Source organism: Aptenodytes patagonicus, chromosome 8 (assembly GCF_965638725.1).
Source record: "Aptenodytes patagonicus chromosome 8, bAptPat1.pri.cur, whole genome shotgun sequence".
Classification (NCBI taxonomy): domain Eukaryota; kingdom Metazoa; phylum Chordata; class Aves; order Sphenisciformes; family Spheniscidae; genus Aptenodytes; species Aptenodytes patagonicus.
Window position 1 is genome coordinate 1,755,869 of NC_134956.1, and position 26,787 is coordinate 1,782,655.

Here is a 26,787-nt window from a genome sequence, read left to right on the forward strand (position 1 = left end):
CTAATACAAAGTTGCCCAGAAGTTTGGGGGTTGGTTTTTGGTTTGGTTATTTTTTTTTAAATTAACAAAAGGCAACTTTGAGAAACAGTGGCCAAGGTAAAGACAATTAACCTCAGAATCAATTTCAGAGACAGCATACCATGAAGCTGAAACAATTCATCCAGAAAACGTTAATTTCATCAATATTTCAGTTTGCAACTTCCAACAGCCTAAGCACTTTCTCTAATAGTATTTTAGGAAATTCTTATAAACTCAGTTAAAAGATACGGATGGCAATAAGCAGTGTATTATGCGACCTACCTGAAAACAGCCACAAGACATTACTGAGATCAGAACTGGATGCCTGGTGTTCAGAGGTGTTATCAACCAGCCTTTCTTACGGACCGCAGCCGGAGCTGCCCCCAGCAGCCAGGCACAGTTCGCAATACTCCTTAGCACGCCTGTGCTCAAGCTCTCCGTTAGACTGTAGCTGAGCTGTGGCCATTGCTTATGATGTCATTTTTAAAACTCTTCTTATAGAATCTGAATGAATCAACATTTTTTTCTTTTTTAAAAGAGCACTCGAATCTCACAATGTTCAAATAATTACATTTTAACTGTTCTGGAAAAAGCAAATAAATAGGAATTAGAATCTTTAGAACCACTTACCCGCTTCAGAACTTCACCCTCTTGCTTATGTCCACAGAGCAAGAAGCAGGGCTGCATCTTATTATGCCATTACTTCCCCTGCTAAGCCAAAACAGTGCTATCATGAAACTGAGAAGGATTACAGCAGTTGCATCATGTCACCTGCAGCTATGCCTTTTCCCCTCTGCTTTCCACTAATCTGCACTTCTATGATTATCACAAGATGTAGTCTTGGCAAAGACTAACTCACCTAATTTACAATACTCCAAGACAATCATAATATCTTGAAATTAAGAACCATCAGACACACTAGTTTTTGGACATCCCACACAAAAAAAACCCCATCTACTTCTGATATTTGCCAACTTGTTTTGATTTGTAAAGGAATCAAATTAAAATCTGATTCTGTTTCCATTCTTGAAGAAGCTATTATGAAGTACCTCTACTCAGGCAGCAATCAAACATCTCTTTCTGACCTGGGACCCATTGAGCTGCTTATCCTAAAACACAAACAATTGTCAACAGAAGTTGCTGCGTATACCTGCCACTTACTCAGATCCGCAGGTACACATGCAGAGCCTGCCTTGACACATCCATTTCTGAAAGTCTCATATGCTAAACAAGATCCAAACTCTAATGTAGCTCCAGACCAAAAGAAGTAAGCCCAAACTCCACTAAGCCCTTACACTGAGAATTTCCAAGTAGCTGGAGGCCTCTATAAAATGAAAAATCAGTCAGCAGGTATCTGTACCGCAGCTGGAGAACAGTGCCCGGACAGAGAAAGTCCGGGTCACCAGCACAAGAAAGCAGAATGTTCTTGGTGACACTTCTGGTGGATGGTTGTCACAGGAAAGATTAGCAAAGAATGAAAAGAGAGAGAAGCTAGCATACAATATATGGAAGCAGCAAATAAATGTGCTGATACCTACATATACCAGGAAAGATTCTATTTGAATCATACAAAAAGCAAAGAGGCTCTTGCTGGCTGCAGCTCCAATGTCACATGCAAGGAAAGTAGAGAGCAGGCTGCAGCTTTTTGTTTAGGAAATTTTCAGTTTCCTTGTCTCATCTCTGCTATAGACCTAAACAGACCTTACATCTGTTTTGCCCTCGTCTGTACCTGTAGCAAATACAAAGGCAAAAAATCACAGAACAAATGACAAGCTTTTGGCTAACAGGATTAATTACTATCTTTCTTAGGTGTCAAAAGTGAAAGAAAGGAGACATCTCTTTGCTCTTACAAAGCACTGCAATTTGTTATAACTCTACTAAGGACTAAATTTAAGACACTATAAAGACAAGATGCATTATTTTACATTGGCCTTGAATACTTTTTTTATTCCTTTTTTCTTTTTTTTTTTAAACACACAACTCAAACATGCATTTCCAGAATAAAAATAATCAGTTCCAGTCAAGCTCAAAGGATGTCTACTCTCAACTGCAAAATAAAACAAGAGTTTGGATCTTATTAGTGAAATATGTAACTAGCCTTATATCTGGCAACAGTTTAACTAATTATCTGTAATGTTACTTTTGAAGGAAGAAAAGATTTATGGAGGTGTGCCATGGCTCCACAGACCACTGCACTGGCAAAATATAATACTGCAGGACTGGTAACACAAGATGTATCTAGCATTACTGGTAGTCTTTTCTTAATTTTTGTACTTAATTCATCTCCAGCCAAAAGTTTAAGCTCAGGTAAGCTGTAGGGAGGGAGGTCAGAACTGCACCAGGCTGGTAAGTCAGAACCACAGCCCCACCACAATAATTTCCCATGCCTAGTCAATCTTCTCAATCAAAATGGCATTTTTGTCTTACCACAATATTCTGATTTTAGTTTCAGGAAGCCAGTGCTATGTGCAGCACATAGCATTCTTGCACATTCAAAAGGCTGTAGGAAAGTAGGGCAGGAGTTATTTGCTTTGTCCAAAGTAACACCTACAGGTTGGTACTGTACTTGCATTGAGTCAGGCACTGAGCAAAAAAAACCCTCCTGTTCTCACTGCCACAATAAGCCTAGGAGAGAATCAGACCTAGTAATAGGAATTAGTCCTTCATACAGCTTACCAAAACATGATCTCTTTTTAGAAGAAATTAATTCTATTGACCTGTAGTAAAAAGTGACTGGTTGTAGCAAAATAGCCCGTATAAAGGATAAGATAAAGAAGGGAAAATTAAATGAGCACTGGATAGGAAATCTAAGAGATTACCAAAAGCATCAGGATCAAGGAAAGACTAAAAACCTGAAAATCACACTTATTTAAAGTCTAAGCTAAAGGCTGATACGTACTGAACAATTTGCGAGCTTGCCTCTGCAATGGCTGGGGAATACATAACCTGTGCTAAATTCAAGGCAAGTTCAGGACACAGCATCACTTGGGATTAGGCCCTTTATTATTGCTTCTGATATGCTCTGCATTTCAGAATCAACCAGGGGGTATAAGGAAGATCATCTTCCATTGGGCAAAGATAGCAAATGAAATTTCTTCTTCACCAAGGGATTGCAGTTTTCTTGAAAGAAGCATGTTTTCAATTATTCAAAAACTGGCATAGCACACAGCACCAAGATCCTAGACCCCGCAGCTTTCTGAACTCAGCAAGCTCCTTCAACTCCTGGCAGCACAGTGTGAGCAAAATCTAGGTCCAAGATTACTAACTTCATAACTTCTGGATTTGTCAGAGTGTTCTCCCCGAAGTGGCTATGTTGCATGTAGGACACAATTGTATAGTACAATTTGTAAAGTACAAGAAATTCCTAAGTGTCACTTCACAGACGACAAAAAACATATGTGGCCAGCGCTGAAAAGAATTGTGTGCCTTGTTGTATGTGCAAGAGGAGGCAGAAACACTGCTGAACAACTCTGGTAGCAGGACCAGAAGGTACCAGGGTACAGTTTCAGGGTCATTAGGTTCCTCAAGCTGTGAGGAGCAGCAAGGAGTAGGGAACCTGGGAGCATTGACATTTATTATTCACCAAACATAAGCACTACCTGCCCCCCACACAATAAGCTGTCTACCAATTAATTTTCTTAATCTCTCTTTTTTTTTTTTTTAATCACAGCTGTCTGACTACAGCATTTCTCAAATTCTTCCTTGTATTCATGATACAAGTCTAGGACTTCACAATGCAAGGTGTTCAAAAAACCCAACAAAGTCAAACAAACAAACAAGTCATACCTTCAGCGTGAAAGAGATTGATATTACCATCTAAAGCTAAAATTTAGCCAGTGTAAGACTACGACCACAACACCCAGTGTTTTTAATGCCAAGTTCTATACTGTGTGTCGACTGTCAGAGAGGCAAGGGGGGCTGGAGCTCGACGCGCCAACTGTCAAATCAAATAGATGAAAACACCAACTCTTCAGTTTATTTTTTAAATAAATTTCACACATGGATGACTAGCAAGAAATGCATGTTCATATGTTAACCATAAGCTATTGAACAATCCTCACTATTTCTTTCTTAAGTAATTAGAGTCAAAACTAATGTCTTATTATGAAAGACAAGACCTACTAGGTTTTTCTTCAAGATAGTTTGTTGGTTGTAAACTAGTCCATCAGCTCCGAAACACTCCTTCCTATTATGGGAGGATTTTATAGTTACAACTCCAATTAAAAAAAAAAGAAAAAAACCCAAAACTCCACACTTTTTCCCCATAAAATTTGTGACTACATGACATTCTCCTAGCAGACTTACATAGGTCTTTGCATTCCACAAAAGTTTGTCAAAGCTAAAAATTTCAATGGTGGCAGGTCAAGGCAAGGTTTCCATGATGAAATTTTCAGTGAACTTTGCCTAATGATAACAGTATATTAACTATGAATCATATCATATCTGTGGTCTAAATTCAACTTAGAAACAGTTTCACCACTTCTTTTTTAAAAACAGTACACATTTATCTTGGACTACTTTCTTAATGTGTAGAAATTATCTTTTGGTTTTAACAACCAAGTATTACACTAAATTAAAATTTTTGAAAAATATGAAGGAGTTGTCTGTTTAGCAATTCTAACTTTATGACGAACACTGAAAATGCAGTCAATACGTCCATTGCTTAACAATCGCAAATTTTACAGATGAGTGAAAGCTAGCAGGCTCTTCTGCAAACATTTAGTTCTCTCTGAAAAAGATACTGATTTATAAAAAAACCTCTAACAAACTATTGCGGCCTTAACAGAAGCTTAGTTTACAGTTTAATACCTGTAACAATAGAATACTTAAAACAGGAGTTACAATATAGGTAATGGAGCGTAACTTGCAATTAGAAAGTGACTTTAAGATATCATCATAAGGGGTTAAAAAGTATTTGGACACAAAACTTCCAAGCTCACTTTAAGAGGTCAACACATCAACTCTCAGAGAAGTCATCCACTGTTGACAAACCTTGTACTTAGGACTCACTGCAGTTTTGGTTACATTTAAAGTATGAAAAACAAATCCTCTTGTCTTTTCAATAAGCTGTTCCATTCAAAGTTTTTGACAGCCAAAACATATGTGAAGTGAAAAGTCAGTTAGTATTGTTCAACATCATTTTAATCTCCAAGGGAAAACAATATAAACATGTTAACACAAACAGAAAATGTTTTGGAAAAGACCATATGGTACTATGACAGGGGTTTAGTTTATAGAAATGTAATTTATAATTTTATAAAAATTATATGAAAGAATAACAACATCTTTCAGTAACATCAGACAGTATAGAAAAAATAAATCTCAACATTAGTTGTATTCTGATGGTCCTTCTAGTAAGACATTTAAAAGTGCTTTTTAATAACAGTGTTGCAACTCAAGATTAGTGCAATATGTCAAATCTGTTTCAAAGCAGATATTTATAGCAATTGTGCAAGTTCTTACAATTAACAAACCCCATCAATCTAAAAATTAACACCAAGTGAGGTAAGTATTCTAATTAAACATCCCTTAAACAGCTTACACACCAATTCTACTACAAGGAAAATATCGGTGTTCCTTCACAGAAAGGCTCAAACCTAAACATGACGTGAAACTTGTACTACAAATCAGTGAATACCTGGAAGTTAAAAAAGCTCTTGCAAAATATACAGTTTAGTATATTACAACCCAATGCTACAAACAGTACCTAATGCAAAATATACCAACTTAAATAAAACCAAACTTTACAGTTAGTGTACTGAATTTGCTTTTGAATACACTATTTTGTTCCCAAATCCTCCTAGAAGCTCCCATATAAAGTTAGCACATTTCTTAATGTAGAAATTTCACTGTATTTTTATCTGTAAATATGAACAATTTCGTTACCAACTATGACTGCAACTATGAGTACCATTACTCCTCGAGCAAGTGAAAAACACAGCACTACTTGGGAAAAAAAATAAATAAAATCAGAGTTTACTCTTCACTGTTTTATACAGGACAAGCTGGCAATAATAAAAGATACCCTATATTTCTACGTAATACTTTCTGCAAGAATTCTCAGAACTCTCAAAATAGTTTTCATTTTATTGTAGTTTCTTTACTCTGTGATTTACGATGCATAGTAACTATTGCCTTTTATATGCAGGCCTCATTTTAAGAGAGGCAAAAACTAGACTGTTAATGCTGAGCCCTTCTGGCTCATTTGCATATGGAGCCAAAGGCATTTCATATTTTATTTCTCAAGGTGTTTATAAGTAGGATTTAAGTCACTACCAACAACAGGAATAAAATATAAATTAATGAACTTTTGTTCTAATAGGCTTAAAAGCCTACCAACCAAACCGGTTTTTATAGTATTGCACTTAACTTTAGTATTAATCTGAGAGTTGAAGCCTGCACAGAACTCATTTTATAACAATATTTCAATAAAAAAAGCAATAAATAAAATGCAGTATCTAAAAAATAAAAAAAAATACCAGTAGGTTTAGTCCATATTTCTCTCACCGCAGTCTGAACTGCATCACCTGAAATAGGTCTGGGACAGTCTTTGGATACCAACTGCATGGTTCTTTCAACATAATAAGACTACCCATAACGATAAGAGAAGCAATTAAAGCTTTCTACAGTAATATTATAAACTGAAAGACAGTACCCTTGAGTATATGTCTCAATTAGCTTAAAAGGATTTGTTGCCTTTGCTCAAGATAGCTTCAGAAGTTAGACACAGTTATTCTGTGACTGCATATTCTCTCTACTGTGTTACTTTACAGGCAAGTTGAGTCTTTTTAAAATACGTTATATTAACCCTGATAATGATGTGGAGACTTCCTGCTCCTAAACCAGGAAGTCGTTTCCTAAAATTTATTAACTTGTCATTGCAGTGACAAGTTGGTTAAGTCTTTAGCAGTCTCTCTAATCATCTGTTCTACCTTGGGATTTTCAGCTCCACTGGTCACTAGCTCCTTGTCAATAAGCCCCAAGTTGTGCAAATTGAGGATGGAATCGGCAATAATCCGCGCTGTCCTCTTCTGGTAGCCTCCAGACGTCACCATCAGGATTGGGATTCTGCGGCTTCTGGCAGCCTTGAACACGACTTCATCTCTCTTCACAATTCCCTGCAAGTTTACAACAGTTACCAAAAAAAAAAAAAAAAAAAAAAAAAAAGGAGACATGATACGAATATGATTTTAGTTCTCGCCTATGGTTCATGGATTTATAGTATTGGATGCTTGATAATTGACTAAGCCCTACATTTTACAATACGAATAAAAAAAAAAAAAATCATTTAAAAGTCCCGTTAGCAGGTTTACATGCATAATCATTTAAAAAAAAAAAAAAAAAAGGAAAAACAGCAAATCAAAAATCCTTGATTTCGTTTTAGAGGACACAACAGATAAAAGTCTTCAGTAGAAATTCCTAGAAGAATTCCTGCTCAAAGGCCATAAAGTCTAAACTGACTACAAAGTTTAGAAATGTTCACCCTATTTTACAGGTGAGGAATTGAGACGAAGAAAGATTGTCTGAATTCAAAGTGTTTTAGTTTGTGCTCAACTTGCATAGCACCCTCTGACAGAAGTTTAGCAACTTGATCAAGATTTCACAAACCTACAGAAGAACCAAAAATTCAAATCAAATTTTACACGTTCACAATCACTAGCTGAATTATAAGCTTCCAGTTTCTTTAGTAAAAGCTAATCCTAAAGGAACCCATGGCTGAAGAATGTAAATAATGGTAAATCCATAGAAAGGAAAATAAATTCTAAATAACCTCTTTCTAATAGAGAAGGGTATGGAACTAAAAACTAACAGAGATCGCTGACCAAGAGGTACGGTACTGTCATTGAACCCATACAACAGAAGACTTCAAGTCTCTTGGGTTTCAAATAAGTACATGTAGGGAAAAAGACAGAATTCAGAAATAAGCGAGAACAGAGTTAAAATCTACTTTTGTGGGAAAAATAAAAGCAGAGGGTTCCAGGAGATACATAGAAGGAATAAATAATCCATTGCAACTCCTCAAACAAAGAGAACAACAACATAATAGACAACAGCTAACAATGGACAGCTCAAAATTTAAATAATGACAAAAGCTGGAGACAGGGAAAGGGATTAAAATGCAATCAAATACAAAAAATTAAGGAAGCAGGAGCAAAAGTGTTACAACAAAATGAATATGGACTACTCAGACTGGTTAGAGGAAGACTGTAAATACATCAAGAAATATTACCCTGCCGTTAAAAAAAATTAGACCACAAACAAATGGTAAAGGGAAAGAATAAAATTGAAATGTAGCTGAAAAAATGTTTTGTAAAACCATACAACAATAATGGGTTTTGTATAGTTTGACACAGCCCTGTAAAAGAACAATGGGAATAAGGAATAATAACTGAAAAATAAGACAAAGGAAACTGAAGAATTGTATTAGGAACAGACCCTTAAAGGAAGTAACAGAATTACAGAATGAGCTGTACGTCCCCTGGGAACCATCGCTGGATGCAGCAAACATTATACCACACAAGAACTGGAAGCAGTCACTATTCATAGGCGCCTAACCGCCTCATCCCTGCTCCAGCATCTCTAGTGGCTGAGCCTGGAAGAACTGAGGGGAAAACACATGGGCTTATTCCAGCATTTGCATGTTACCAAGAAAGAAAATATATCAAGTGAAAATGACAGCCTGACACAGTTCCCACTTACAAACAAAGATAAGAGGGACTTACCAGCTACACCTCAAGTTTTCTGGCTATAGCCTCAAGCGACAAGAAACTATCACACATAGCACTCTGAGGAGGCATAATTTTGAGTAGAATTAACACTGTAGCAAGATTTTAAAATATGAATGACATCTACAACTGTAGGACTGAAGACTGGACTAATGAACCTTGAAGAGATGAATTATCCAGGCTCAATGCCTTCAGTTTCAGCATTTCCAGTAGCCTGGGATTTCAAGCTTGGTGAAACGCGCCATTCACACCTAAGCCAACAAGATCAGAGAGACAAGAAACCCGGCCCTCAATTCAGAAAACAAAGACTTGAGCTACAGAAACCTTTTCTCCATCAGGCACCTGAGACTCTGGTTGCGCAGAGAAATGGCACTCTGCTTTTCATCTCTACTTGTGACCAGAAGAATCATTTCACCTTTCTTTCTCCATCTCTACCTTTTGTCTCTTTCCCTACACAGCACCCACAAGCTACAGCAACTCATTTTTCTTGGCAATTAACATTGCTCCTTCTCAAATGGCAGAAAAAATTTTGAAAAGGCACATCTTCAAGTATTCTCCATCTATCAGTAGCTTCCATTTCTCTTGGCGGCCACTGCTTTCCAAAAAGTTCTGCTCCACCAAATGAGATCTTACACCTCAGGTCATATCCTCGCCAAGGTCAAAATCAAACAAGTCCAAGCCCCTCAGCTCTTCCTTTTTCCTTAGGGACTTTTACACAGCCATGGAAACAAAACGTGGAGATTCAGAGTGGATCTCAAGTCGTTCCACCTTGGGTCCATTGAGGACTTTGCAGGCAGTCAGAAAGCAACGAAGCGGCTGCTCAGTGACAGAGACAATAAGAATGAGGAAATACATAAGGAAGCCAATAAAACCCAGCATGGAACTAGAGCTCTGTGCAAAAGGAAGCATTTGAGAACTAAAGAATGAAAACTGAACAGATCAAGTGATGGCTCGATTAGAAGGGAATCCAAGAGCTCACAAATCAAGAAAGCACTTTTCTATATTGAACTGGTGGACACTAAAAGAGAACCAAATGTGAAAACAGGAGAGACACAGAACCAAGGAGCTGTCAGAGAAGGAATCATTAAAAAAAAAAATATGGAGGAAATACGAGATCTGTAAATTTTTTTTGTGAGAAAAGCAGACTCATTATGTCTTGAAGGTGAAGACTTCTATGAAGCTATACAGAATAAATCAAAATTTAGATCTGGTACCAAACTGGGGAGAGAGAAGGCAAACTGAACTGAAAAAGGGTAATGATATTTGTATAGAAAAGAATGAGGAAAGGGAAAAAAAATCTGTTCATTTGCTAAGAATTCACAGACAGGCTGCACAAAATTGCTAGAACTGGAAGATACCAGAAGAGCAGTTTAAAACAGCTCAAGTGCTACAGAGGAAATTAAGTGCAAGATACATACTGGGGGCAGGTGACAAAATAAATACATCGCAAAATGGGTTATGTGAGGGTAAAAGAAACAAAGAAAGAACAAACCAAACAGGAAAAATAGGAGTCAGGTGAAGTGTGAAAACATATGCCTCTCTGGCTACTGTCTGGACGTTCAAAATCAGTATATTTTAGAAAGAAGACAACTGATACTGGAACAGGCACCTGAAGAACAAAAATACTTAGTCAGGAAGAGACAACAAAAAAAACATATGGTGAAAGAGCAACGGAGATGTATCTATACATATCTATAACAGGAAAATGCTCCGGTTTAGTGTAAAGTATGCACCTTACCTTCATCTAACAAACGGCCACAAGTCACTCTCAGGACTGCCTTCAGTATCTAGTGAGGAGTGAAAGTCTGTAGGTATTTTAGTATTATACAAACCTGAGGCGAAATAGCAAGTCCTCCCAATGGATCACCATCCAGAATATCAGTCCCAGCATTATAAACAATGATGTCAGGTTTTAATTCATTTAATGCTCCTTCCACGTGAGTATGTACCTTCTGAAGATATTCTGCGTCCTCTGTACCCCACTCTAATTCCACCTTGCGTTTTATGGCACCTAAAAAAAAAGTTTCAATGTTACTCAATAAAGCAAGCATTGCTTTGAAAGAAAATGCAAGAATTAGGGAAGCAAGAGAAAAAGATAACATTTCTGGAAATTTTGTAAATACATTGCATTTTCACAGAACCTTGAATTAAAGAAAATTACTCAACTACTTGTTTTCCCAGCAAATGTAAGCACAATGACCTTGAAAAAATTCCATTGAAGAGAGAAAGTTAGATGCAGGGGAAAAGAAAAAAAAAAAAAGGAGACACAAGTGGAAAATGTTATTGAAAAGCAGCTGATCTACATGTCCATTTACTAATCAGCAGAGAAATCATAAAGAAAATTATTAACTTAAAAGTAACCTAAATAAAGCATAAGGGAAAGAAAGCACTACATTGCCATTGCAGAGGAAACAGTTGGGGGAAAACACAAGATAAATATCACTGAGAAATTAAGATGTTTTATTTTTATCACAACACTCAAAACTTAACAGCAAGGGATCATGAATTTATGTGAACTGCTTTATGAATGTATAACAAGATTCAGCTTTGCCCCAAGCATTTTCAATTTAATGTTCTTACCCTGTAATCCTACCAGAAGAGCAAATATCTATTCTTAATTTAAATCAAATTATTTCTAATGCTTCTAATAAAGCAGCAGAAGTGGAAGAGGAGGGTTGAGAAAGTAGAGGAAAGAAACCCAAGGCTACGCAGCCTAGTTTTGGGTGCTTTTACAGAGTTATGTGTAACTCTAAATGTGAATTAATCAAATCTATGTCAGAGGTGTTTCAAGGTATGACTTCCACCTCACCATACCCTAATGCCTTGAATTAAATGACTTGAGTCTTAAATCGTAAGTGTGGATTCAGCACCCACCAAGTGTGCATGAATGCATTCAACACAGAACGATGCTTATTCTCGTGATTGCTGGGTAGGGTTTCTTTCTGCTTTCCTTCCTTGTTCAACATTAGTGAAGCATTCTTTTTCTTTATTTTATTGCATCAACATTAGTTTCAAAGATTTCTTTTTCTTTACGATATTTTTCCTGAATTCTTTTCTTATTGTTATATGAATGTTCATATAAGTCTGCACAGCTGTGCTCTTCTGAACAGCACTTAGAGCCTCTTCAGGGTAAAGAATCCGCTAGCTGGATAGAGCTTTAGAGGAGGAGGTAAACACATTAGCATGGGGAACAAGTAAGTATTGTTCTGATGAAATCATTAATAAGTTGAGACGATCGTGAATAAGATTCCATGCCTCTGCAGGTCTCTTGTCTTCATCTCCACCACAAAACACAGAATTACAGTGATTAGTTATTACCCAGATCAGGGACTACTGATGGACACAGTGATGGATCTGTAGATTAGAATGAACACAGCTTTTGCGTTTGATAGCCTTTTGTCCATCTCTTGCTAATTAATGAATACTTCTACAGCTTTGAAAACCGTAAAATGACACTCAGACCAACAGCAACGCTTTTTTTAAGGCCTGAACTTTGAGTTTCAGCTGTCAACTTTTTATGAAAAAGTGAAACTAGTCCTTTTCCCCATCCATCTTCTCCTTTCTCTTCCTAAAGTTCTGTGTAATTCCAAACTACTTTCCCTTAGGGACTCAATATGCTTATGACTAAGCATTAGTCAATGTTAGCTAGTCCTTTTTTTTTTTTCTTCTTAATGAAGTGCATGGGGAAAAAAAAAAATGTACAGAAGAGACTCCTGTAATAAAACATGGAGAAAATGAGTAGGAAGTCCAGGGAGACACTGATCAGTTAGAGTTTACCCTAAGGGTTCAAACTCTCAGGTTCAAGCCTCCACCTCCCTTGAAAAAGACGCCCCCTCTGATCTCATCTTCGTCCTGTCTCCTGGTAGGTGACCATTTAAAGGATTTAGCCACTGAACTTCTAATTTAGACACCCTTACGCAAACTACAAGGAACTACATATTCACACACCTTTGGCCACAGCCTTCTGCACCTCATGCTTCATCTGTAGGAAGGGAATGCTAGTATTCCCAGCTTCACAGGAGAGGGGCGAGTTCAGTATTTCAGATTTGCTAACAACTCTGTTTTGTCTTAATACATCTGTTCAAAATGTTGCCATTTGATATATGAATAAAGGGATGCTTTTCTTGGGGGGGGGGATCAAATCTTCATTTGCTTGCAATTTGTCTGCTTACAGACATGATACGCTTTAAATGGTCATTTTTTAGTTTAATACCTTGAAATATATATACTACAACTTTCAAAATCTTTACTAGTTAAAAAACAGAAATACAATGCACTGCACCTAATTCTTGCCAAGAATCCAAATTAAGTAGGCTTTTCAGAATGACAGCGTCACTGAAGAAATTGAACAGCAGAAGAACATCTCCCCCAGTAAACTTATGATTCAGTTAACAAATTAAGCCTGTAAAAATGACAGTGTAACAGAATCAAAGATCAAATAAACTTTGGACTTCTGCATTCCGATTTAACCATTATCAAAACCCCACTAATTAATTGTGACAGGTCACCAGACACAATAGGCACATCACAGTAGGGATAAACAAGCAACAACAAAAAAATCAAGCACCAGCTGTTAACATTTGCATGACTGCCTTTTGCTTCCCAACTTGTTTCACATTCAGATGCATCTTGTTTTCTAGATGCTTATAAAACAAGTTCTACTGGAAAGACAACACCTAAATATGTTATAATTTATAACTTTCAAAAGAACATGAAACCTTTTTACACAGTATTAGCTAATCCTTAGTGAATTCTTTTATAAATTCAGTGTAAAGGAAAGATTAAGTTCTAACGGTTATCTTTGAATCAAAAAGATTATTTAATTCACTCTTCTAAGCGTGGCATGAGCTTTTGAATGGACTGCTAACAAAGTCCACATAATACCACACCTCGCATTCCAGAAATTCATTCCAGAAGTGAGGGAAAACACTACAGCGCTAACACTATTGTGATTATCACAGTGATCATTAAAATCGTATGTTCAGTGTGAAATGGAAAAAAAAAAAAACAAAACCCTAGTTAACATTGTTGCAAGGAAGCTTATTAGTAAATGAAGAAGCTACTTAACAACACAGTAGGTCTTTTAATTTTTGGAATATGAATTTCAATTATACTTACGTTTAGCAAATCCATCCCCTGGATAAATATATCTATTGTACGCATCCATAATATATACCCGATGATCATCCATAAAGTCCCTCTCATGGCCGTTTCCCTGAAGGAAATTTACAGTTAGCTATTCCTAGCATACGAACACAGAATTGAATAATCTGCAAATTCTAGAGTCATTAGAACTACAAAGATCTAATATTTAAAACTCCTGTGTCATTCTCTTATTTATAGTCTTGAAGGTTATTTTGAGGCGTAGTTTGGGGGGCTTTGACAGTATCAGTCTGAGACTGCAGGTATTTTCAAAATCAACATACTTATATCTCTGTGTAGGTAATTATCATAGATCTCATTGCACATATAAGAAAAAATAAACAAAAATTAGAAGCTAATTGTCTTCAGCAGCATCACAAAAGCAACTGTGACCACCATATAGATCTCTCATCTTCCAATTGTGCAAAAACAAAAAGTCACTTTCAACTGCTGCAGGGATACTCATATTCTTATACAAGGATTAATAAATAAATAAAACAGACTACAGCTCTTCTGATAATTCAAGCCTTGGTGAGGTAAGTAATCCCTGGAGAAACTACAAACACTAAAGACCCAACAGTTTAATATATTGTTTAACACCAGGAATTCCCTACAAAAACATTGTATTGGGTGTAAAGACGGATGCTCAAGAGAAAACTCAGATTCTGAATATTTCCCCCTCCCCCATTTCTGAATTTAAATAGTATTCTTTTGGCTCTCATTTAGACTTCTCCACTAGTACAAAAATCATCTTTTCACAGCAATCACTAAGATAATTTTGTTGAAATCAGTGTATCATACAGGACCCCAGCCCTTACCCCCAACAGAATTTCATTTAAACTACAGAAACAGACATTTCCACAGATGTATGTTCTGTAATTCAGTTACATAATTTATGTCCCTGGAAGCTATATTTCTGCTACAACTTCCCCTCCTGGAAACAACAAAAGGAAAAAAAAAAAAAAAAGAAAAGAAAGAGTCACTGCGCTAAAGCTAGTCTATGTGTGTGAAAAAGGGAATGGGAAGCACCAGAATTGTATTTCTTTATGCTAAAAAATGGCAACTCCTATTTATTTCTTCAGCATCTTTGGTCCACAAATAAACAGTTCATGAACAGAAATCTAGGAATATGACAGCCTCTGGGTGAACCATTTTCTTATGAAAGGTAAAACTCGCCAATGCACCAAGAATTGGAACACTTACAAGCTGAGAATATCTGCATACTTAAAAAGGATCTGCTGAGCTACTACTTCACACACCTCTCATTCCCCAGAGAAAGGAAACAAAGGGGTGATTTAGTGTGCAGACTGATATTACCACCATGATACCTGAAAAATCAAAATACATTCCAAGAAGTTTTTAAAAAACGAAACAAAAAACACCCCAAAAAAGCACAAAAAAAATCCACACCCTGACAGATGGCTGAAGAGAATCATGAACATAACATCTTTCTGTTGCATAATCTATGTCCTTATTTCATGCTAATTTTAGGATGCCTTAACTTGCAGATAAGAGAAATGATAGAACATGGAAAACTTGCAGCCATTAGGCTTCCTCACTGCCATGGAGCTACATAAAAATGGTTTATTTACACATAATAAATTATCTTCAATGTTTCAGATTGGACATAATTTTGGTGCATTAACTGCTTTTCTAACAATACGATTTCCTTCCTTTCAGGAATTATTTTGGAAATCCTACCAAAGTTGAGATTTGTTCTCAGTACCCACAGTAAATGACTTTACCAGGTGAAGACTAATGTAGTCTTTACTTCATTACCCTGAAGCCAGGCTTTCCACTAAAACACTGAAGGTCAAATTCATCCCCTGCAAAGGTTGCTGCAGTGATCACACATGCTGATCTAACTGTAATTCTGTTTTAAGAGATTCTTGTTTCTTCTAGGATATTGACCTACTCTGGAGACTGTTATGCCTCAGGATGCAACTCAAAAATATTTTTACATCCAGCCACATGATGGAGCTACAACTCAGTTTAATTCTATTAAACTGGCTTAACAGCCTTTTGGACCATAAAATAATTAAACAACTACTGTTCACAGTTTCCATCATCTATGATTAGCTTTGTATTCTGTGAGTTGACAGTTTATACTACTATTAGAAAAAATGGTATTTATCACACACTTGTATTTCGAGCAATGCATCTGCAGCACTGAATACAGGTAAGCTACTCACCTGATGAGCATCCAGATCAATAATTGTGGCTTTAGACACCCCTTGTACTCTTTCAAATAAGAACTAGATATATAAGCAAAGAAAAAGATGGAGAAAGTTATGAAGTTAGGTGACATTAAACTGGAGGCTTAAAGCTTGCACAGCATATTACTGTTCTGATCTGAATGTAGCGCGTGTCTATTCATTTCATTCACCAAATAAACGGCTAAACGATTCTAACATATTTAATTACAAAAGCTCTAGTTATTTCACAAAAAAAGATCATTTTTCTGATTATACAATTTAAAAACCTATAGATTTCCACCAGATGAAATGCATGAAACATGCATTTCATAGTCATCTCTGCAGGTATCTGCCTACCTGTAGAGAAAGTTGGTGGAGAGAGGGAAGAAAGATTTCTACTCATCTCCTCTTTCTCCCACAAAGTACGAGACACAACACAGGATCAAGAACGTGTCCTTCTACAGCATCCCACTGTAAATTGTAAATTCCCACTTGTAAAGCGGACTCTGCAAATGAGGCATAAGCCCAACGGCACTGAATAACGCAATGGAGCCCAGGGCAATACACCCTGTTGTAGTAACACTGGCTCTACACAGGTGTAGCTGGTACATCTCTGCATCCCACACCAGCCAGACCGAAAAGGACAGGTCCAACTAGGGATTATAAAGCTGATTGTGGCATTGATACTGTCAGAGGCTGGAGTGGAACCAGCAACAGCATGGAGAAAGCAACAGCAACAACTGTGGGTTGGGACAGGGTGAAGCAAGAGCTGCACTGGCCCCAAAACATTGAGGAGCTAACTTCATGAGACACAAACGATAGCACAAGTGAGGCTTATCAGCAGGAAGGGAGAAACAGTCCACTGTGATGACATCCAACTGTATAAGCATAAAATCCACCATTTAGGAAAAGCTGCTGTAGGGACTGTATGCATTAAAGCCACTTCTAGTAACAGAATTCATTTCTTATTCTACGTCTGTGAAGAAAAATAGATTTTTCAATTCTTTGAGTCTTAACTTCGACAAATTACTATCTTTAATATAGACATGGTAAAACCCAAAGATTTTGTACAAACTGTCACCCGTTATAATTTCTCAATCTCTATTTTAATGACAGGGAAAATAGAACACTGTGGATTACTTTTCTGCAAATTACCATGTACAGAAATTAAGATGTTATGTCATATAGTGTGCTGCAATCATGAGAGCTTTTTTATGTTTGATTAATGATACTTCATAAATATTCTAGTATACAAATATACCATAGTACATTTGATAAAAATAAGCCCTAACTGCAGAAGGCTCTTGCTTCAGCCTTTTAACAGCTAAGTACCAAATGTATTCATTCACATTCAGTGATTTTTTGGAGACATTCACTTTTTTTTTCCATTAATTTGAACCACTCTGAGCACTGTATAGTGCAGCTTGATTCAGAGAGAGCATTTCTGTCTCTGCATTCGTCCTGATTGTAACCACTGAAACTAATGTGGAATTTTCAGGTTCAACTGCAAGGCTAGGATAATTATCATTGAGGATATTAAAAGTCAATCGGGTTTGATTTCGAGTGTTTTTTTGCAAGAAGACATTATTAATGCAATTGTAGTGGTTCATATTTACATTCATAATTCTGACCCCTGCAACTCTTCCCTTCCACTTAACAATACTGCATATGCGTTATGTTCTGCAGCATCAACTATCACACCATTTTCCTATTCCTACCTATCCATGGATGGCTTTATTTTCTCCTATTAAGACATAAATTAGTTCTTATGAATTTATGTGGATTTTTTTTCCTTTTGCACAAATAGTAGAAAAATACTGGTTTAAGAGTACTTCTTACCTTTATAGCCAGTGTGATATCAGCATATGCACAAAATCCTCCACCTTTGTCACTTGAACAGTGATGAAAACCACCCCCTAAACATAAAAATGTTGAAGAGGTGAAAAGCTAGATACTAAGGAACATAGATGGTCTCTGCAAAGAGACAGAGATCACTTACACATCAGGCACTTTTTTTCCTTTAGCGAATACCACGCCTAGAGCTGTTAAACCCTTACCTAGCAACACAAAACATCTCATAGGGTTTCTGTATGTATCTTATGTGTGGCCTACTAGACCATCAGGCAAAGGATCTGCAGATGCCCAGCTTAAAGGGAATCGTCCCTTTCATCTAGCACCACCCTAAGAACTGAGAAATGGACCTACGTAACAAATGATGCCTCCATGACAAAGCATACCGCTTTGAAAGTTCAGCTCCCCCAGGCATGCTGGAGTTGCATAATTAACATTATGGGGCAGGTGGAAAGGACATGTGGAAACTTCTTTTCTACCCTGAACACCGGGTCAAAAAAAATACCAAACTAAGAACTATGGAGTTATTATTTGCACACGCCATTGTCTTTTGCAAACACTCAGACCAGAAGAAACACAGCCACACACACTCTTCACATGAAAAAAGTACTTAGACCTCCCCCTCCCACAACATATTTTTATGTAATAAACCAGAACTTTTTACTGAGAAACCCATTACAAATATCTAAGCAAGAAACTTAACAAGCTCACTTTACATATCAGTAAATATGACAGGCTTTTGGGTTTGTTTGTAATGTCTATTTAATTTTTAATATTGGATATTCACCTTGTAGAAGATGTGTTTATGAAATAATGGAAAAATCCCAGAATTGATGAGCTCTATGAAAACGACAAGCTAAGTCTTACATGACACAAAATATTGCTTCAATAGTTTACTGGTTTTGCATTGCTATTTGCTATGAGCAGGAGTGCTGATTTATGTTCGCTATATTCTTCATAATTTGTTCAAGTCTTTTTCAGGAAAAACTGCACAGCCAAAAATAGACACTAACTGGTACAGCCCTGCTCTCCAGCGTATCAACCAATCCCTTGATCTGGTACAATGTATAAATTAGCTGATGATAAGATCTATGAAAATTATTTTATAATTTAATGAAAACAAAGATTTTATTGAAATATTTATTCATGAATTTGAACCACTCTGAGCACTGTATAGTGCAGCTTGATTCAGAGAGAGCATTTCTGTCTCTGCATTCGTCTTGATTGTAACCACTGAAACTAATGTGGAATTTTCAGGTTCAACTGCAAGGCCAGGATAATTATCATTAAGGATATTAAAAGTCAACCTGGTTTTACATTTACTCCAAACATTTTTCCTTAATTTTTTTCGCACTATTTCAATCCAAACACTTTTCCTTATATATATCATATCATATCTTTATCCAGTTATCTTTTTTACTTTCCAAAAAATATTTTATTTAATTATAAAACTGCAATACGGGTGATAGCGGATGAGAAAACAAATCCGGCAGTTTTTCCATTTCCTTTCCTTTAGAGTTGATTTTAGTTAAACGCAATCCAGTCACTTTCTGCTATTATAAACAGAATACACATCATGCTAAATGAAAATACTGTGATTTTAAACACACTATTTCAAGTATCATTCAATGTACTACATTTGTACTCACCCACATTGATTGCCCAGCCTCTATCAACAGCAAGTTTTCCTGCCTTAAGAAAATTACAGTGAGAACTTCATGAATGAACGAAGCAACCATTTAACACTGTCTGCTTCCACCCAAATGCAACTCTCGGCATTCGGACATGCCCATTGAATTTTCAGATATTTTACCACCGCAGGTCATTCTGACTCAGATCTCTGAATGTGAACCATACAAAACTATCCTCAGCATAATTAGTTGAGAAAGTATTTGATATCTCATCTGTATTTCATTCTCTGGCAGTTGAACAGATGTAAAACTAACTGCGCTTTGCAGAGACGAACAACGACCCCTAGCAGACAAATGAAAAAGGGAAAGTACAAGTGTTGATAAGAGTAAAAAATGAGCAAGAATCTCATAATGTCCTTCCTGTTCATGTAAAAATAGGAGGAATGTAAGCTCAAAATCTTGAAAATACAGATTAACATAGCTTCAGCTGGGGGTGGGGACAGAAAAATGCTACAGTATGAAGTGTCCTGTGACTTCTTTTATTTTTTAAATAACATGCATAGTATAGAATATTACCAATCTTTTTCCCTCCGATACAGAAAAACTGCTTGTATCTCTCCTTTGAACTCAAATGACATTCAGGGAAGGGAAAGTATTGACACAGCAGAGATGCACAAGGCTTAAATGATGGAATTTTCATTGAAAAACCTGACTTATTTTAGCCAGGAAGAGTCAAGCAAGTGTTTAACTGCAGTATTCCTTAAGTGTTACGTTAAAAAAAGAAGATATTACTAGCTAGAATTAAAAAAAAAAAAAAAAAAAGGTAAAAACAGATATTAATTTCCATAAGCATGGAAAGAACATATTACGCATCATATAATGAAAGGAAGTTTGCACAGTTAAGAATTCTTCATCACCAATATTTATATTTGAGCAGTTCCAATTTAGTATTAAGAAAACTACTGGGAAGGTAAACATCCTGTTATGAACGTGCTAACTTAACACAAATTAGATCTTGAGAAAAGATTATAGTTTCTGAACTGTAAAATCCATTAAGACACAGGGAAAGCACAGTATCTGTGATTTAGCGTACTTCCTAGGGATTCCTCACTAAAAACCAATCTTCCCATATTGCTAAAAAAAAATCATTAAAAAGTACAGAAACTCAACAGGAATTTTTATGATAAACAGGACCATCAGGAATAGCAGAAGATTGTACTTCTGACTTGTGCTGTACAAATTTTATTGTCTGATGAAGCAAAACTGCTTTTAAAGTACATACCTATTTCCCCATAATGAAAACTAAAAAAGGTAAAAGTAACAGCATATGGCATCAAGATCAATCCAAAAGCGACCAGTGATGTCATCTGTATTTCAGAAGGCATGATACAAAGACAGAATAGGTAACTAGCAGCACTCTCTTCTGCGTGACCACATTTATAGCTAGTGAACACACAATTATGAATTAAAGATAACACAAGCGCAATGAAAAACATCACAAAACTATAGAAAAGAATTGACTAGTTAGAACCAAGTTGAAATAGATTTCACACACGCGTACTGTCAAGACCCTGAAGAAATATCAAAGGTAGAATATTAGGAAACTCTAGACTCTTCCCAATTATTTTTCTCTTCTACCATTTCCTTCATTCCTCATAACTATTGTACAGAAAGACAGCGTGGCCATAGTAAGAGAAGACTCTGCATGTTCCTATTCAGACAGGACTTTGCAGACCAAAAACCCTCATCTCAATAAACACTACTGACTGTAGTCAGAAATACGGCACAGAAGAGAGAACTGAGCAGGAGTCTGAAGTGATGCTGAAGGACTAAATGGAGACAGAATGGAGCTACTTCTTTGTCTGTGAGTGACAACCAAAAAATTTTAAGCACCTTGAACTACATGAACCACATGAAACCAGAATTCTCTCTACTACTACCCAGTCTATAACATCAGGGTTTTTTTTTTAAAAAAAAAAAGTCAAACTACTCCCAAACTTCCCAGCAGTCCATTGAAAGCAAGATGACTACACAGATAGCACCACACTGGTTTTGCTGTTATCTCCAGCTCCTGCTGGTAAATTGCTAGGAGAAAATGTTCCAGGTGGTTTATGTAGGTTTGTATTAGGGAGATGCACTGTGTTCCACTTCTATCATCTCCGCTTTTGCCAGCTAACACCTACTAAAGGAGGTAGCACTTTTTGTTATCTAACCTCTTACCATAATCCAGTAAGTCTAAAGATTTATCCAGAACCTAGCATGTTCTTTCCAAACTCTTATACTTAAATTGTCCTTAAAGGTTGGTTTAACTTTTTCAGCAGTTTATCTGGGTTTCTCATGCTTATGCAGACCTTTAGGCTTCAACAAAAGCATCAGACATTGCTACACCGTACAAACACTTACGTATTTCCTTACCTCACTATTCTCTGACTTTAAATAACATACACATCCAAGGAGACAGAGCAACACAAGAGAATTAAAGTAGAATTAGGAAATGGGATTTAAGAGGTGAGAACAACAATAGTTGGAGAAACAGAGTCCAAGGTGAGCAAGACACATACAACTTTTATAAAATAAAAGAAAGCCATTTCCCGTTCACAAGCCTGAATTAAAACCAGACTCAGCAACCTGCAAGGATACTTAAACATGGTAAGTGTCACAGGACTCGCTGTTGCCCTAAGGATTGAGGAAGAAACCACTGGCCATTTTTATTTAACAGCTCAGAGCAATAAGCAGCAGTTGACTCACTTCACACAGACAACTTCAGCATCAAGGAGGTGACTTTTTGATCTTTCCCTCTATTATCCCCATGTTCAAAAACTTACTGGAAATCTTCCTTTGCTACTAATCATAATGCTATGATTACAACTCTCACCTTTTCCTCCAATCATAAACAAGATTTTTCTGAACACATGCATACATATGTCGACACATTTTTCAACTACTCGAGTACTTCACAGCATCATGAAGAGCTACATTACATAAACACTACATTCCCCATTGTAAATAATAAAATGCACCAGCTTGCAACACAGCTCAAACATGATGATATACTCAAACTTTTTGAAGAGCTCCAGATTTTTAAATATCTGACCAGTGTTTTGGATATTAAAAAGGGAGTTAAGATGACATACTTAGAAGAATTAAATCGCACTGTTAGAAGATGTTTCTGAATCTTAACAGTAGATATTTAAGTCCAGTCACAAGTTGTCCTGTCCATTCTATTCCTTTCTCCACTACCTTTTGGTAACAAAAAGCAAGAACTGGCAGAGAGTTAGTTTTACATACACACTTGCAAATCCAGCAGCTGCATGGGACACAGATTTAACAACAGAGTACTAAAATACTGAAAGAAACTGCCATTTTTTTCCAATAAAGAATCAGGCATTGAGTAGTTCTATCACTAAAAAAGTAAATACAACAGAAGAGCAGGATATTTCATCTTGCCTTAGTATCTGATAACAACTGGCTCTCTACTTTCATTTCACATAGTAAAACCCAAGAGGGTTGAAACTTAATAGTGCCCAGATCCACTTATACACACAAATGATAGCAGCAACAGTTAATCTCATGTCAGCCCCACAAAATTAAAGAAAACTTGGAGAACTGCTTCACCAAACTTTTGGGCTCACTCACATCATTCTCATAGGTCAGACTCAAACAGATTCAACCTTTTTCATTGTTTCTGAAAACCGTACTGCACTGCCTTTTATGCGCTATAGAAAAAGCTCTTTATATTATTTATGTCTTTAATGAATTCTTGATACATTCAGAAAGGTAAGCATTTAAAAATAAGAAACCTTGAACCCAGTGCAGATTACTAAGTACCTACATGTCTGTTGACAGAAATGGGAATCTACCTATTAGCCTATTTCTGAAAATAATGCCTTTACTTTGTCATTCGTTTATGGCTTCCCAGTCTCGCTCACCTTTAATATCTAGTAGTTGCAATAAATCGTATTCTCATATCTGGCACAGACGTACTCTGAAAGGTTTGCCAACCCACAGAATAGTGTTCTTCAGTAACTGGCTTCAAATAGATATAGAAAAAGCAATATGGGCTTCTACCCTTTTCACATGCACCCACTGTAACAGCTACCTTCAGGAAGAGTAGCTGAAACGCAGCAAAGATCTATTTGTACCATAGTATTAATGATTTCAGATAGGATTCTTTGTCTTCCATTTCTGTAACTGTTACAGCTCAGTGCCTGCGAAGAGAGATCGGGACTGTTACCATCTTCTCCCAGCACCATGCTGTATAGTTTCTGAACTCTAGCTCCAATATGACAAGGAATGGTAAAAAGGGCAGAAAAGGTTCCATCAGTTACTGGTTTACAATTATGAAGTCATCTTTCCCTCAATACATGGTTTAAATAACTCATTCTTGGCTCCAGCTATTAACTGTTTTCTTTCCTCCTACTGCCTCAACATCTCTAATAGCAATTCTCAGGCAAAATTAAATGTCTGGCAACACTTATGCAGCTCTTCTGACCAGAGCACTCATTTAACTAATTAGAAAACAATTCTGTTAAGGTGAAACAGGCTACATCTCACTTGAGTTCAGCTGAGCTGCTTTTGTAGTATTTACAATAGAAAAAGTAGATAAACTAACTCTAATCATTAAAATGAGCAAGGTGATATGATTTTTCAATTTAAACACTTACCTAGTCTCAAGAGCAACTAAACCATGCATCTCTTCCCATACAGTACCAAGGCCATTTGGTAAATACGTGCTTTAAAAATAGCTTCTATATTATCAATTTTGAAACCTCCCATTCCTAGAATTTGCCTGTGTTTGAACGCTGTTCAAGCCTAATTCAGTTTCTATATTTGCCATAAGTCCTGCCATATCTGTCATTGCTTGCCCAGGTTGCCCCTTACTGTCTCTTCCGCTTCTGCGAATTACAGACCATAAAATCAGGTATGTCCTTCACCTTGGTAGTTGCTAACAAGCGGCAAACTTTGCTCATGTTTAGGACTGTACGCTAACTCACTTCCCTCGACAGGCCCCCAGGGCTCAAGCCTTTGAGTTATACAAAATATTACAGCTCACAGGTTTATAGTGTTTTGATCAACAAGTTTAAATACAATAAAAGTGAATCAAGAGCACCTTACCATTATTGTTCCTCCTGTCTGGGTTCGTAGAGGTTTCAAAACTTTTCTCTGAACAACGAAATTGGGAAGAAAGGCAACTGGTGGAATTTCTGTGATTGTAGCCACAACAAATGACCACTACAAGGGGGAAAAAAAGTTCCAATTAATGTATCCTGTCTTAATGATGACATTTGGATCTCTCATCAGTTGCTATTTACTGAAAAGGAGCTCACAGGTCCTTCGCAAGATTTCTAATATCTTTAGGTGGAGATGACCACAACAGTCCTTATTAGTAACCTCCGAATAGGTTCGTCCTCAAGTTGTTAACTATGAGAATCACCACTTTCAATCACCACCACTAGGTTTTTCAGATTTTAGTATCAAATGGTAATAAATCAGCAATTTTTCAGCAAGCTAGTATTTCAGAAAATCTAATATCCCTGGGATTGGAAGGAAGAATTGTAAAATGTCCTTCAGCAGTATTAATAGCAAGCTACGCTTGATATATTGTTCAAACCTAAAATATCTTTTCCCGTGTCAAGTCAAAAGGATACACCAAGGAGAAAGCAAAAACAAACAGACAACTCAACTAAGAAATTCAAATACTTAAGTGAACACACAGTGCAAATTTTAACATGGAGAACTGATTAAAATTTATTTAGCATATTAAACACTTCTGGAAAATGTTTCAAGGAAACGTTTTGTTAAAAAGTCATATCATCAAGAATACGATTTGAAGGTTAGAACACAAAATATTTGCAATATGTAAATGCTTTTTTACAAACACATATAGATTACTTCAAACAACTTCTACTAACATTGTTACCAGCGATAACACTTCTAAATATATTTCAAAGTGTATGTCACAAGCAAGAATATACCGCTTCATCCAATACTGAAACATTCAGGTACCAAGAATTACGAATTTGACACCTTGTACAAAGCTTCTAATAGCTCCTATTTTTTCAACATTAGGAAATTTAACTAGATTCAGTACATTCGTTGCCCGATTACTGTTAGCTGTCCGTTTACAAATGATAGGATGTACAAGTGGTCAATTTTAATCGAAGACAATCACATGCCAATTTCAGGGTCATATTGAAAAAAACTTAAGCTACTTTAGCCTCCCAGTTATCAATGTTTCAACTATGAAGTACTATTGGGTGGGGTGGAGGGGTGGCATTACTCATAACATTCTTAAGTACTAACTGTATTTTGTCAACAGTTAATTTTAAGCTCTTACTGCTTCTATATTTCTAAGACATTATTCTGTTACCATACCAGCAGCTCTCCATCATTAGCAAAGTGCTTTAATTATTTTGTAATGCAGTCAATCATGATAAAGTCCTTTTGCAAGATATTTTAGCTTTTAAACAAGCATAATATAAAAAACTAGATTCAATCCTGTTCCAAAATGGAATTGAAAAGGTCACATTTGGATAAAATAAATTTTGATCTCAAATGTGAACAATGATCACAAAATTTCAGAAAGTTTTAACACAGTTTAAAAAAAAAAGTGTTAATCTCAACAGGAAGAAGTGGGCACAATAAAGACTCAAATCAACACATACGCTGCTGCAGGTTTTTAAGTGAATGCAAGAAATCCAGACATGGTACGAGTAAAGAGTAAGCAAAGCTTTCTGTTTGCAGCTGAGGACATTTACAGAACAGTGCCAAGCCCAAAGACATTCACTGCTTCAGACTTAGTCCTTTACTGTGTTTATGTAATTCCTAACATACGGGGAAAAAGTCATTTGGCTGTGAGGAAAGTCTTGGGGTTCAAAAATGCAGCTATCGACTACTGAAAATGCTTCTCAAAAAACACCACTATAATAATTGAGAATTATATTGCCTCAAACCGTGGACAGTTTTGCGCTTTTTTTTTTCTTCAGTGTTTTTTTGTTTTCCAGTATTTCCTGCAATAAATTCTCAGGACACCTATGTATATACTCGGAAAAAAAAAATCAAAAGGAAATGGTTTTTTATATATATATATGTATACTTTTTCATGTTGTAAAAATAAAAAATTATTTTGAATAGATGAGGACTACATTAATTATGTTTTCCAGGCTGTCAGTTGGCTTCCATAACACAAGTCTTCACACATATTAGTTTCCTTTGATAGAGAAC

The 26,787-nt window shown here is 36.4% G+C and overlaps 1 protein-coding gene across 4 annotated transcripts in view; it reads right to left on the minus strand.

The window, feature by feature from the left end:
• Positions 1-3,968: 3,968 nt before the first annotated feature.
• The window catches only part of HDAC11 (histone deacetylase 11), a 54,764-nt gene continuing 31,945 nt past the window's right edge, over positions 3,969-26,787 (minus strand). For 3 of the 4 annotated variants that reach the window (XM_076345925.1, XM_076345923.1, XM_076345926.1), the window contains 7 exons: positions 24,679-24,795; positions 19,582-19,624; positions 17,921-17,997; positions 16,079-16,141; positions 13,863-13,959; positions 10,577-10,755; positions 3,969-7,136 (listed from right to left, as the gene is read on the minus strand). In XM_076345925.1, the coding sequence (XP_076202040.1) occupies positions 6,894-7,136; positions 10,577-10,755; positions 13,863-13,959; positions 16,079-16,141; positions 17,921-17,997; positions 19,582-19,624; positions 24,679-24,795 (819 nt within the window). In that variant the 3' untranslated portion in view covers positions 3,969-6,893. The remainder of the gene's footprint in view (positions 7,137-10,576; positions 10,756-13,862; positions 13,960-16,078; positions 16,142-17,920; positions 17,998-19,581; positions 19,625-24,678; positions 24,796-26,787) is intronic. The other variant, XM_076345924.1, reaches the window with a different exon arrangement.